This window comes from Dreissena polymorpha, chromosome 3, assembly GCF_020536995.1.
Source record: "Dreissena polymorpha isolate Duluth1 chromosome 3, UMN_Dpol_1.0, whole genome shotgun sequence".
NCBI lineage: Eukaryota > Metazoa > Mollusca > Bivalvia > Myida > Dreissenidae > Dreissena > Dreissena polymorpha.
Window position 1 is genome coordinate 150,720,896 of NC_068357.1, and position 13,158 is coordinate 150,734,053.

At 36.7% G+C, this 13,158-nt stretch overlaps 1 protein-coding gene across 1 annotated transcript in view; it reads left to right on the forward strand.

Annotated features, from left to right (window-relative positions):
• LOC127871981 (T-complex protein 1 subunit alpha-like) overlaps nt 1-13,158 on the forward strand; it is a 62,044-nt gene that overhangs the window by 30,485 nt on the left and 18,401 nt on the right. Inside the window, exons 6-9 of the mRNA XM_052415310.1 lie at nt 324-505; nt 3,319-3,445; nt 4,328-4,503; nt 7,388-7,511. Coding sequence (XP_052271270.1) covers nt 324-505; nt 3,319-3,445; nt 4,328-4,503; nt 7,388-7,511 — 609 coding nt within the window. The remainder of the gene's footprint in view (nt 1-323; nt 506-3,318; nt 3,446-4,327; nt 4,504-7,387; nt 7,512-13,158) is intronic.

A 13,158-nucleotide genomic window follows, 5' to 3' on the forward strand; every position in this document is an offset into this window, starting at 1 on the left:
ATGCATGCATGATCAAATAAAATTCAACTTGATTTGAGTAGGGGATACCTTGAGCTTTAAAAATAACACCAAGGAAATGCTGTATCTACAATTTCAATTTTTTAGGTGAGTGAGACTACTATGAGCACCAATACCGTGTTTTAGCCGTCTGGCTATCTGTTTTTGTGACTTTCTGGTAGAAATTTATACACTGGGGCAAAATTCTTGTTGGCAACACATATATTGAAATTTTAAGATTACTTAAAAAAATTCTTGCTGGCATGTATATGTACTAAAACGACAGGAAAACATTAAACGCACTGTTCCTTGACCCCATTGCCCAGACAGTCTGACTTTTTCTCCAACATGGTGGTTGAGGCAGCCATGGCAATACGGACGTCAGACGGCAAGGGAGGTCACCGGTACCCCATCAAGGCAGTCAACATCCTGAAGGCTCATGGGAAAAGTTCTGCTGAGAGTGTCCTGGTTCATGGATACGCCTTGAACTGTACCGTGGCTTCACAAGGTATGATATATCTGTCGTTTAAAGATCCTTATTTTGTCTTCACAAGGTTGTTGTAGTCTCAACAATATTAAGGCCAGGTTCGAGTCTAGGTCATGTGCATCTTAAAACAAAGATGCCATATAAAACCTTTGAAAACCTTTTTTTACCGCTGTAAAAGCCTATTTATGACTCGATTATTCAAAACATAGGTAAGAAACTTAATTATCAGAATATCTTCTAAGAGTACAAAGCCAGGTTATGTGTGTCTGAAAAAGCGGTCACCAAGTCAAATCTTATTAGAAAACTTTTAACCACTTTAAAGATTACACTTATGACTGAATGTTGATGAAACTTGGTCTGAATGTTGATAAAACTTGGTCTGAACGTTGATGAAACTCGGTCTGAATGTTGATGAAACTTGGTCTGAATGTTGATGAAACTTGGTCTGAACGTTGATGAAACTTGGTCTGAATGTTGATGAAACTTGATCTGAATGTTGGTGAAACTTTGTCTGAATGTTGATGAAACTTGGTCTGAACGTTGATGAAACTTGGTCTGAATGTTGATGAAAATTGGTCTGAATGTTGATGAAACTTGGTCTGAACGTTGATGAAACTTGGTCAGAGTGTTGATCTTCAACATTTAGGCTAAGTTCAAATTTGGATCATATACATAAAATAAAGTAGGTCACCAGATCAGACCTTTGAAAAACATTGTTATAAATTTAGAAGCGGCATTTATTACTTAATCTCAATGTAACTTGGCCACAATGTTAATCTTGACAATATATACACCAAGTTGGAATTTGGGTTTCGTGCATCCGAAAACTAGATCTAAGAAAAACCTAGTTACCACGGTAGAGGCCACATAATGAATCAATCTGGATGAAAATTAGTCAGCATGTTAATCATAACAATATCTAGACTGAATTCTAATCTGGATTATCTGTGTCCATAAATAAGGTAGTTATCCCCCGCCATAGGCGGAGGGATATTGTTTTGGCGTTTTCCGTCCGTCTTTCCGTCTGTCCGTCCGGCACTTTTGTGTCCGGACCCATATCTTGGAAGTGCTTTGGATTTCATTGAAACTTGGTATGAGTATATATATATTGATGAGAGGATGATGCACGCCAAATGGCATTGTACACCGTCTGTTAATAACGGAGTTGTGGCCCTTTGTATCTTGAAAAAAATGCTTTTTGTGTGTGTCCAGAGCCATATCTTGGAAGTGCTTTGGCTGATTTCATTGAAACTTTGTATGAGTATATATATATATATGTATAAGAGGATTATGCACACCAAATGGCATCGTATGCCATCTGCTAATAACGGAGTTATGGCCCTTTGTATCTTGAAATAATGCTTTTTGAGTGTCAAAATATAACACGTTTGTGTCCAGAAGCATATTGGCGGGGGATATCAATTCAACAAATTTGCTTGTTTTACATAAAACATGTTTCCACTCTTGAAGAATGTTTATCTTGACAGTATTTAGGATAAGTTTGAATTTTAGTTACAGGCATCCACAAACTAGATCATCCATTTAAGTCTTTAAAATTAATCTATTTTTAACTAAGGTGAGCAGTTTGGGGACATAATGGCCTTCTTGTTTACTAAATGATTCCTGCTAGAGTTCTTGGCATTTGCATGGTGTCTATTCAACATGGCAGCATATTACAGACACCTATGCTGAAATGTTATTGTCATCTACCGGTTTCATCGGAGGGGACTTATGATTTGCGCTCTGTGTGTCTGTCGGTCTGTCAGTCCGTCACACTTATCTGGATCCTACGATAACTTTAAAAGTGCTTCATATTTGTTCATGAAACTTGAAATATGGATAGATGGCAATATGGACATTTTGCGCATCATTAACCAGGTTTTCCGAAGGAAAAAACTGGTTATTAGATTGGCGAATGCGGGCGGGCTGGCGGAACAAGCTTGTCCGGGCCATAACTATGTCATTCATTGTCAGATTTTAAAATCATTTGGCACATTTGTTCACCATCATTGGACGGTGTGTCGCGCGAAATAATTACGTCGATATCTCCAAGGTCAAGGTCACACTTTGAGTTCAAAGGTCAAAAATGGCCATAAATGAGCTTGTCCTGGCCATAACTATGTTATTCATTGTGAGATTTTAAAATCATTTGGCACATTTGTTCACCATCATGGTACGGTGTGTCGCACGAAAGAATCATGTCAATATCTCCAATGTCAAGGTCGCCACGACTAAAAATAGATTATTTTTTTTAAACAAACTTACAAAGGGGGTTAATTTTGTTTGTTCATTTCAAAAGTTCAGTTTGAGTTTTCTCCCTTTATCAGATTTTTTTTTCACAATGAAAACCTGGTTTTGTGACAATTTTGTCCCTTGTTTCATTTTGTTTCTATGTCAAAAATTATGGTTGCTATGGCAACAACAAAAAAAATATAAAAAAATAATTATTTTTATATATATTTCTTACAATGGTGGAGCCGGTATTGGACATATATTGCTTGGCAATAGTCTTGTTTACATATGGTATCACTTAACTGCTCATAGAATAATAGTGTTTTATGTGACAACTTATTTCAAAATCAAAAAGATTAGATTGGTTGCCAAAATATTAAATGCAATAGTTATCTGATCGGCAGTTATATTTTGAACAAAAATTACTTATTTATATTTATGGTTCATGAGTCATACAATCAAAATCAAAACAAAAGTTAAAGAATGCTTAAGGTCAAATTATCTTACAATTGGTAAAAGCTGGAACAAAAAAGAGAGAAAAAAAAGAAGCAGGATTGAGATGTATTGGAAATTCTGAGAACACATTATATCCTTTGCTGCAGCTCTTCCAAAGAAGATTCTTGGAGCAAAGATTGCGTGTCTGGACTTCAGCCTGCAGAAGACCAAGATGAAAATGGGTGTACAGATTCTCATTGAGGACCCGGATCAGCTCGACAAAGTCAGACAGAGGTTGGTTGATGTTTTATGAGTTAATAGCTTGCATTTGATTCTGTTTACACAAATATATAACTCTTTGTCTGCGAAACCTGTCAGACAATGCTGGTCAAATATACAGTCCATATCAACTCGACAAAATCTGACAGAGATTGGTGTAGTTTTAAGCCTCAATTTTGGATAACTGGGCTTAATGCATGTGCTTTAAGTGTTGTCCCAGATTAGCCTGTGCTAATGAGGGATAATACATTCTGCCTTCACTGGATTGTTTAGACGAAACTTACTTTAAATGAAAAGATCCATGAAAGTGGAAAGTGTCATCTAGAACAACCATGCATTAAACCTTTGAGCGCTGGAACCGAATTTAAAAGGCCTTTGCAAACAGTTTGGATCCAGATGAGACGCCACATAACGTGGCGTCTCATCAGGATCCAAACTGTTTGCTAATCTGATAGTATTTTTTGAAAAAAAATGAAGAAAATGCTAATTTTAGAAATTCAGCAGATGAAATTTTTAGCAGACTACAAATTTCCCAGCATGCAAAGGGTTAAGCCTTCCCAGAACATGGTTTATAGCTGGCATTTGGTTCTGTTCTTCTGTAAATTTATAGCTGGCATTTGGTCCTGTTTTCACAAACGTATCCAAAAATTTTGACTGTTAAACCTGTCAGACAAGACTGAATATTTTTATACTGTCTGACAAAAATGAACTTTTACTAGCTGACAGGCTTGGTTTAACACAATTGTTTTTAACAGACTTTGTGAAAAAAATGTCTATCAAGAAATGTGATAAGTGAATGTGTATTGAGCATGCATGACTGGCAGATTTACCAAATGTCTGATCATATTTTTACAGGCATTATCAGATCTTTTCAGATCTTATGTCCACTCTTTTCAGGGAGTCTGATATAACAAAAGAGAGAATTGAGAAGATAATGGCGGCTGGTGCCAACGTTGTCCTGACGACCGGTGGTATCGATGACCTCTGCCTCAAGTACTTTGTTGAAGCGGGTGCCATGGCAGTGCGAAGATGCAAGAAGGTGGACCTGAAAAGAATTGCAAAGGCGACCGGAGGTACGTTGATGGTGGAGGTGAAATTGATCCTTTCTGCGAGAAAAAGGGGGTTATATGCACATGGGTTAAGTGTGCCAAGGCAACTTTAGGTACAATAATGTAATTACATAGAAGTTTGTTTGTTGCCGTGAGAAAAAGGAGGTTTAATGCATGTCACTGTCTGCTTAAAGAAATCTGCTTTATGTTGTATGAGAAAAGCTTCAGTGTCACAGCAGTTAAAGAGTGCTTCTCAAAGGGGGCGTGGTATAACATGGAAACATGCTTGTGGTTTTATCAGTCAGTTAACCTAGGGTATGTCTCAATCCAGGTTTTTTTATCCACTTTTTGGGAAGATAGCCCATGGCTTAGGAATTGGGAATTTTATCAGCATTTTCATGAAATTGGGAAAATAAATTCATTAGCCTTTTTTTCATACAAAAGTCCACTGTTTAGTAGGGAAATACTAAATTTGTTATAACTCTTTATAACCATTCAAATTGAAAGAACAAAATCATATAATACTTTGTTAGATGTAATTGAATTAAAATTGAGACAAAATACGCATTAGACACTTCTTTCTTTTTTAACCAGGTTTTCCGAAGGAAAAAACTGGTTATTAGATTGGCGAATGCGGGCTGGCTGGCTGGCGGGCTGGCGGAATAAGCTTGTCCGGGCCATAACTATGTCGTTCATTGTCAGATTTTAAAATCATATGGCACATTTGTTCACCATCATTGGACGGTGTGTCGCGCGAAATAATTACGTCGATATCTCCAAGGTCAAGGTCACACTTTGAGTTCAAAGGTCAAAAATGGCCATAAATGAGCTTGTCCGAGCCATAACTATGTCGTTCATCGTCAGATTTTAAAATCATTTGGCACATTTGTTCACCATCATTGGACGGTTTGTCGCGCGAAATAATTACGTCGATATCTTCAAGGTCAAGGTCACACTTTGAGTTCAAAGGTCAAAAATGGCCATAAATGAGCTTGTCCAGGCCATAACTATGTCATTCATTGTGAGATTTTAAAATCATTTGGCACATTTGTTCACCATCATGGGACGGTGTGTCCCACGAAAGAATCACGTCAATATCTCCAATGTCAAGGTCGCCACGACTAAAAATAGATTTAAAAAAAGAAAAAACTTACAAAGGGGGTTAATTTTTTTTGGTCATTTCAAAAGTTCAGTTTGAGTTTTCTCCCTTTATCAGATTTTTTTTTCACAATGAAAACCTGGTTTTGTGACAATTTTGTCCCTTGTTTTTTTTTTTTTGGAACATTGGGAATTTTTTGCCAAATTTTGGGAAAAAAGTATACTTTTTGGGATTGGGAACATAGGCGAATTTCGGCTATAAATTCGGGCCAAAAAAAACCCTGCAATCTATTACATGTCAAATAGACAAACATTTTTAATAATCCATTCCTAAGGAATATTTGGCTTTTTTAAATATTTCAACATATTTTCACAATTGTTTTAGTTTGCTTAAGTACAAACTGCTATTTCACATTGAATGCTTTTTGCAAGGCAGAATCACCAAACTATTTTCCTGGGTCCAGTTTCTCAAAATACCTCCAATTAAACTTACATCCTGATAACTTTAAACATGGTCATATGTACACTTCATTTGACAAGTAACACGATAACAAATATTTAAACCTCATTTGAGCATTAAAAAATTTGTTGTATTTCAATAAAACATAGATTAAGGTGAGCAAAAACATAACAGTTGTGCTGCCTTTGTCTACTCTTTGATGAATAAAATGAGCCGCGTTTTGAGAAAACGGGGCTTAATGTATGTGCGTAAAGTGTCCTCCCAGATTAGCCTGTGCAGTCCGCATAGGCTAATCAGGGACGACACTTTCCGCTTAAACATGATTTTCGGTAAGGAGGGACTTCGTTGAAACTAATTATACCATAAAAGCAGAAAGTGTCGTCCCTGATTAGCCTGTGCGGACTGCACAGGCTAATCTGGGATGACACTTTACGCACATGCATTAAGCCCAGTTTTGACAGAACATGACTCAAATGTATATGAGTGTCACATTTATCTGAAAGTTTAACCATATTTATCCATCCCCAGAACTTTGCCTACCTGTTTGTGTGATGGAGTAGGTTATACACTGGGGAACAGTAAATGAGCATACCCGAGTTAATGATCTTTGTGGATCATTAATTCCATTATATGCTCTACATTGAAAACATTTTTTAAATGATAGAAAAATACTTCCCATAACTTGGCCTACCTGTTTGTGTGATAGAGTAGGTTATACACTTGGGCACAGTAAATGAGCATACCCGAGTTAATTATCTGTGTAGATCATTAGTTCCATTATATGCTATACATTTAATTATAAATGAAAGTTTATTTATGCAAACATGTGCTAGCTAAAGACATAAACACATGATTTAGGCCTTGTATATTTCAAGACCTCTTTACCAGTTTAGATCAGTAATAACTTGACAGGTACTGGGATTTAATCTCCGTGCCCAGAATAATGTGGGTTTGGTTGGTGGTAACTACACAGGAACAAAAAAACGAAACAAATAGCTTGAAATTGCAGCTTAAGTCCCAATTTTTCGTAAGTTAAATAGTTTATTAGGCATAAGGTTCTAACATAGTGCAGCCCCAGGGGCAGTAAGACCTCATAAACTTTGAAATACACCCCCACAATTGATGTTGTTGCTTGTGTTTCAGCCGTGTTCATCACCCCCACAATTGTTGCTGGTGTTTCAGCTGTGTTCATCACTCCCGCAAGTGTTGTTGCTCGTGTTTCAGCCGTGTTCATCATCCCCGCAATTGTTGTTGCTTGTGTTTTAGCCATGTTCATCACCCCACAAATGTTGTTGCTTGTGTTTCAGCCATGTTCATCACCACCCACAAATGTTGTTGCTTGTGTTTCAGCCGTTTTTATCACCACCCTGGCCAACTTGGAGGGAGAGGAGACATTTGAGCCATCCTTCCTGGGACAAGCAGATGAGGTCGTACAGGAACGTATATGTGACGATGAGCTCATACTCATTAAGGGGTAAGTGCCTCTTCATAGTTTTTCAAAGGCCATTTCAGGTTTTTTGGGGTTTTAAAAAATGTGTACATTTTACCACTATATTTGTATTAGCCCTCACCCCTCTCCCAAACACACACCTTCTATAAACCTCTAGTTTCCACAGGATATTTTTTACCAATGATAATTTAAGTTTGTATGCAGGGCACTTCTGAGGTACAAACATGCATATTCATATTTGATGAATGCTCTTTTCTTTGATGAAACTAATCTATGACAATTTTTATGTCATAGTCAATTTCACATTGGCTTGTAACATAAAATTGTTGCACTATATCTAGAGAATGCTTTGACCTAAGATCAGTCAAAGTAGTAAGCTGTTTACTTAGAAGTAAAGGAAGAGACCTATCAAATATGAGATCTACAGGTTAAAGGTCAGGGTCATAGGGAATTGTCACATTTAAAAACTGTGTTCTTTAGAACATTTGTGTCTTGTTCTGAGAAAATTGGGCTTAATGCATGTGCGTAAGTGTCGTCCCAGATTAGCCTGTGCAGTCCGCACAGGCTAATCAGGGACGACACTTTCTGCTTTTATGGTATTTTTAGTTTCAAGGAAGTCCCTCCTTGCCAAAAATCAAGTTTAGGCGGAAAGTGTCGTCCCTAATTAGCCTGTGCGGACTGCACAGGCTAATCTGGGACGATACTTTACGCACATGCATTATGCCTAGTTTTGTCAGAACACGACACAAAGTCAGTATGCTGAGTACTTGGAGAGGCAGAGAGAAGCATGTTGATCTTAAGGTCAACCAGTCAGGGGAAAGGTCACTTGACAAAAATCTCTTATAATTGCACATTTTGACAACTTTATTGCCACTCTGTGGATGTTCATGTTTTACAAACATCTCTAGTTACCAGTGTTTTCCATAAAAACTTTAGTAAACAGATGTTCAAAGTAGCCAGCGACTAAGCAATAAAAGTGGTGTTTTTCCCGTTTTGAATTAATATTTTGGGAAAAAGTAGCCCCGGCCTACATTGTTATACCCCCATTACTGGTAATGGGGGCTATATAGGAGTCACTTTGTCGGTCGGTCTGTTTGTCTGTCTGTCTGTCGGTCGGTCTGTCTGTCCCGAAAGTTTCATCTGATCTTTGCCAAACTTGGTCAGAAGTTGTATCTAGATGATGTCTAGGTCAAGTTTGAATATGGGTCATGCCGGGTCAAAAACTAGTTAGTAACAGGTGAAATCGCCAGAGGCAGGTGCTTCCGGAGAACACTGCTACTTCAAAATTCACCTACGAATGGAACCTTTTAATTTAATAAACAAAAAAAAAATTCTGGACAAAATATGTAAGAAGAGCTTTTGGATATAAATGTTATGTTAGCATGTCACTTGATCTCAATTCTAGGATCATACCTGAAGTGTTTGTATGCTTTAAATTGATAACTATTCTATTTTGAATCCAAGTCTTTACCTGTTTGCTGAGCCATGACGCAGCCTGGGTCATTCTACTGACAGATACTAAGGCAGCATTTCCATGTTGGCTCTGTTTCAAATCTTAAAAGGCCAATGTACAGAATATTGTTCAATACGTTTCACTATCGGTTGTACAATGTGTATAGTCCTGATTTAAATAATACCTTATTTATTTATAACTTGTTTATAACATCTATGATAAAAGTAGTTATGTAAATGAGTACTGTAACCTAGCACATAAGTGTGCTTAAGTTGTAACATGATAGTGGTAGTTAACTCTATCCTTTTAGCTAATAAATTAATGAATTTAAATATTATTACTCCAGAGTTTGCTAGATTTTGGAAAACTTATTTACGGATACAAACAAAGCTGACGCATTTAAAATCCTTTTCAGATCACATACCATTTCAACTTTAATTTTCAGAATTAAACTATTTTTGCAATTTGGTACATGTAAGACAGATCAGGGTTGATTCTACTTAGGAGTTGAGATTGGGTTTCACAAAGTTGAAGATACCTGGATGACAACTTTCTGCATTTCACTTTGGTGTCAATGTTGCAGATTTGAAAAACAGAGGTTTTTATGCCCCCTGATCGAAAGATCGGGGGTATATTGTTTTTGGCCTGTCTTGTCATTGTATGTGTGTGTGTGTGTGTGTCCCAAAACTTTAACCTTGGTCATAACTTTTGCAATATTTAAGATAGCAACTTGATATTTGGCATGCATGTGTATCTCATGGAGCTGCACATTTTGAGTGGTGGAAGGTCAAGGTCATCCTTCAAGGTCAAAGGTCAAAAAAACAAATTCAAAAACTTTAACAAAAACTTAAACCTTCTTCATAACTTTTGCAATATTGAAGATAGCAACTTGATACTTGGCATGCATGTGTATCTCATGGAGCTGCAAATTTTGAGAGGTGAAAGGTCAAGGTCATCCTTCAAGGTCTAAGGTCAAATTTATGGCTTCAAAGTGGCACAATAGGGGGCATTGTGTTTCTGACAAACTCATCTCTTGTTTATCCTTGATATGATAATTGACATTATTTTCCCAGACTTTGCCTTTTTGTTTTGCCTTTCTTTTTTTGTCTTGAGAAGGTTATAAAGCATACGGTTTTAATGGTCTGTGTCTATTATATGCTTAATATTTCAAACTTTGTTTGTCTACTGTGTTAGTGTGAAATGAGGTGTGTAATAGTCAGGGCGGAGGGAGACATGGGAGATAAATTCTCCCTGGACATATTAACTTCTCCCTCTAATTACATGAGTGAGAAGTGACTTCTTCTTTTGAGATTTATTTGGAACCAGATATTGACCAATAGTATATCATTAAATTCATTTATATACAAACATAACACAAAATATTAACACGTAAGTGTGTTAGTTTGTAGTTGTTAATGTTTTTCCACCAAACTGCTAATTGCGAGTTGTTTCTGATTAATGATGATGGGTATGGTTTTATGAGATGAACAAAATAAGTGAAGCGTTGAACTTTTGATTAAACGCTGAACAAAAACCATTTCTCCTTTCAGTTGCCTCACTTCTCCCTAATTTCAGATGAGGTAGATGTCACTTCTCCCTCAAATTTGAACATAGGCTGAGCCGTGAATAGTCAATCTGATTCTTTAGGAAGTCTTGATGACAAGTTGTATTCCCTAGATTGTAATTTGAGCACTTAATCACAATACCAGGTACTCAACACATTGTGATCCTTGGTGATTGAACTTTGACAAAATTGCCATGTTGGCTACATCGTCACTTGAGTCAAGTTCCAGAATGTTGGACAATGCAATCTGTGTTTTTCGTTCGTGCTGATTAAAGTAAATGATCGCGACACCCATCCCAGAACTTTGCCTACCTGTTTGTGTGATGGAGTAGGTTATACACTGGGAAACAGTAAATGAGCATTCCCGAGTTAATGGTCAGTGTTGATCATTATTTCCATTATATGCTCTACATTTCAAACATTTTGTTTTAATACTTTCCTGGTTGTTTTGAAGGCATGTGTGTAATAATCATATGTGTGTTATTATCAATCTTTGTCCTTGGAGGTATTGATTGCAAAATATACCCTCTTGATTTTAATCCAAACACTTATTACTATATCAGGTATTCAACAAATGGGCAAGTTTGGTGATTCAACTTTGGAAAAAATTGTCATATTGGCTATCTCTTTTCATTGGGCAAGTCAATTTCCAGAATGTCAATACAATTTATATTTCGCTTTTATTTGTATTAATAAATCATTAAAGTTTACTTCCGAAAACTTTTCCTCCCAAACAAGTACCAGTATTTCTATCAGCTGCCTCCCCCCCCCCTGCTCAAAATATTCTGTAGCCAAATTAACCCTTACTCTCTTAGAATTCTTCTCCTTCTTTAATGGCATTGTATGAAAAAAATGTTGTAGACAAATGTAAAAAAAAAACGGACAAATTTGCTTATTTTAGGTGATTGGCCTTTTGTCAACTTGCAATCTGACATCGATATAATAAGGCTCATAAGTTGAGGGCTTTTTCAAGACCTCAAGACTGTAAAAGTAGCTTTGAAGAAAGGAAATGTTAGAACCATTTTATACATCCAATCCAATCACTTAACCCTGCTGCAAAACAGTGGCAGCCTGGGTCATTCATCTTGGAGATATTAAAGAGACATTTCCATGTTGGCTGCTTCCTAACATTGGAGGAGTCAATTTCCAGAATGTCAGACAATTTGAATTATGTTTTTATTTGTGGTAAAAAATGATGGAACAATACTCAAATACCCATAACTTTGCCTACCTGTTTGTGTGATGGAGTAGGTTATACACTGGGGCACAGTAATTGAGCATACCCGAGATTATGGTCTGTGTGGATCATTATTTCCATTATATGCTCTACATTGCAAATTTATTTTTTTTAAATTGTGTACTTTTTGTTTAAGTTATTTAAAATTGTAATGACTTAAAAACGCCTACCAGTTTGTAGAACTGAAATTTTCCCTTAGCTCAAATTAGTCTGTAGCCAAATGTTTCCTTCATTAGTCAGAATTCTTCTGAATAGAGTGTTTAATGGGTTTCTATGAAGAAAACGTTGAAGCCCACTGTACATTTCTTCAGCAGAATGTTTGCATCTGTCAACTTACACTGGTATCATTTGGCACCTCAGTTTATGAGTATCACAAGACCTCAAGATTGCAAAACTTACAGTTGAAAAGTAGAATAAAAGGGCCTTCTGGCTTTGAAGAAAGGAAATGTTAAAACCATTTGGTTCATCTAATCCAAACACTTTACCCTGATGCCTAGCAGTGGCAGCCTGGGTCATTCAACTTGGAGATAGTACAGAGACATTTCCATGTTGGCTGCTTCCTAACATTGGAGGAGTCAATTTCCAGAATGTCAGACAATTTGAATTATGTTTTTATCTGTGCTAAAAAAATGATGGAACAATACTCAAACACTCATAACTTTGCCTACCTGTTTGTGTGATGGAGTAGGTTATACACTGGGGCACAGTAAATGAGCATTCCCGAGTTAATGATCTGTGTGGATCATTATTTCCATTATATGCTCTACATTGAAAACTTAATGAAAAAAGGTTTTTAACTAATCTGATTTTGAATCTAAATTATTTGAAAATAAGTATTTCTATCTGCAGGGCTCCTGTGGCTAATATTATCCTGTAGCCATATTTACCCTCAACCTTACAGATTTGTTTTTAGCTCATCTATTTTTTGAAAAAAAATTATGAGCTATTGTCATCACCTTGGCGTCGGCGTTGGCGTTGGCGTTGGCGTTGGCGTCGGCGTCCGGTTAAGTTTTGCGTTTAGGTCCACTTTTCTCAGAAAGTATCAATGCTATTGCATTCAAACTTGGTACACTTACTTACTATCATGAGGGGACTAGGCAGGCAAAGTTAGATAACTCTGGCGTGCATTTTGACAGAATTATGTGCCCTTTTTGTACTTAAAAAATTGCAAATTTTGGTTAAGTTTTGCGTTTAGTTCCACTTTTCTCAGTAAGTATCAATGCTATTGCATTCAAACTTGGTACACTTACTTACTATCATGAGGGGACTGGGCAGGCAAAGTTAGATAACTCTGGCATGCATTTTGACAGAATTATGTGCCCTTTTTATACTTAGAAAATTGACAATTTTGGTTAAGTTTTGTGTTTAGGTCCATTTTATTCCTTAAGCATCAAAGCTATTGCTTTCATACTTGCAA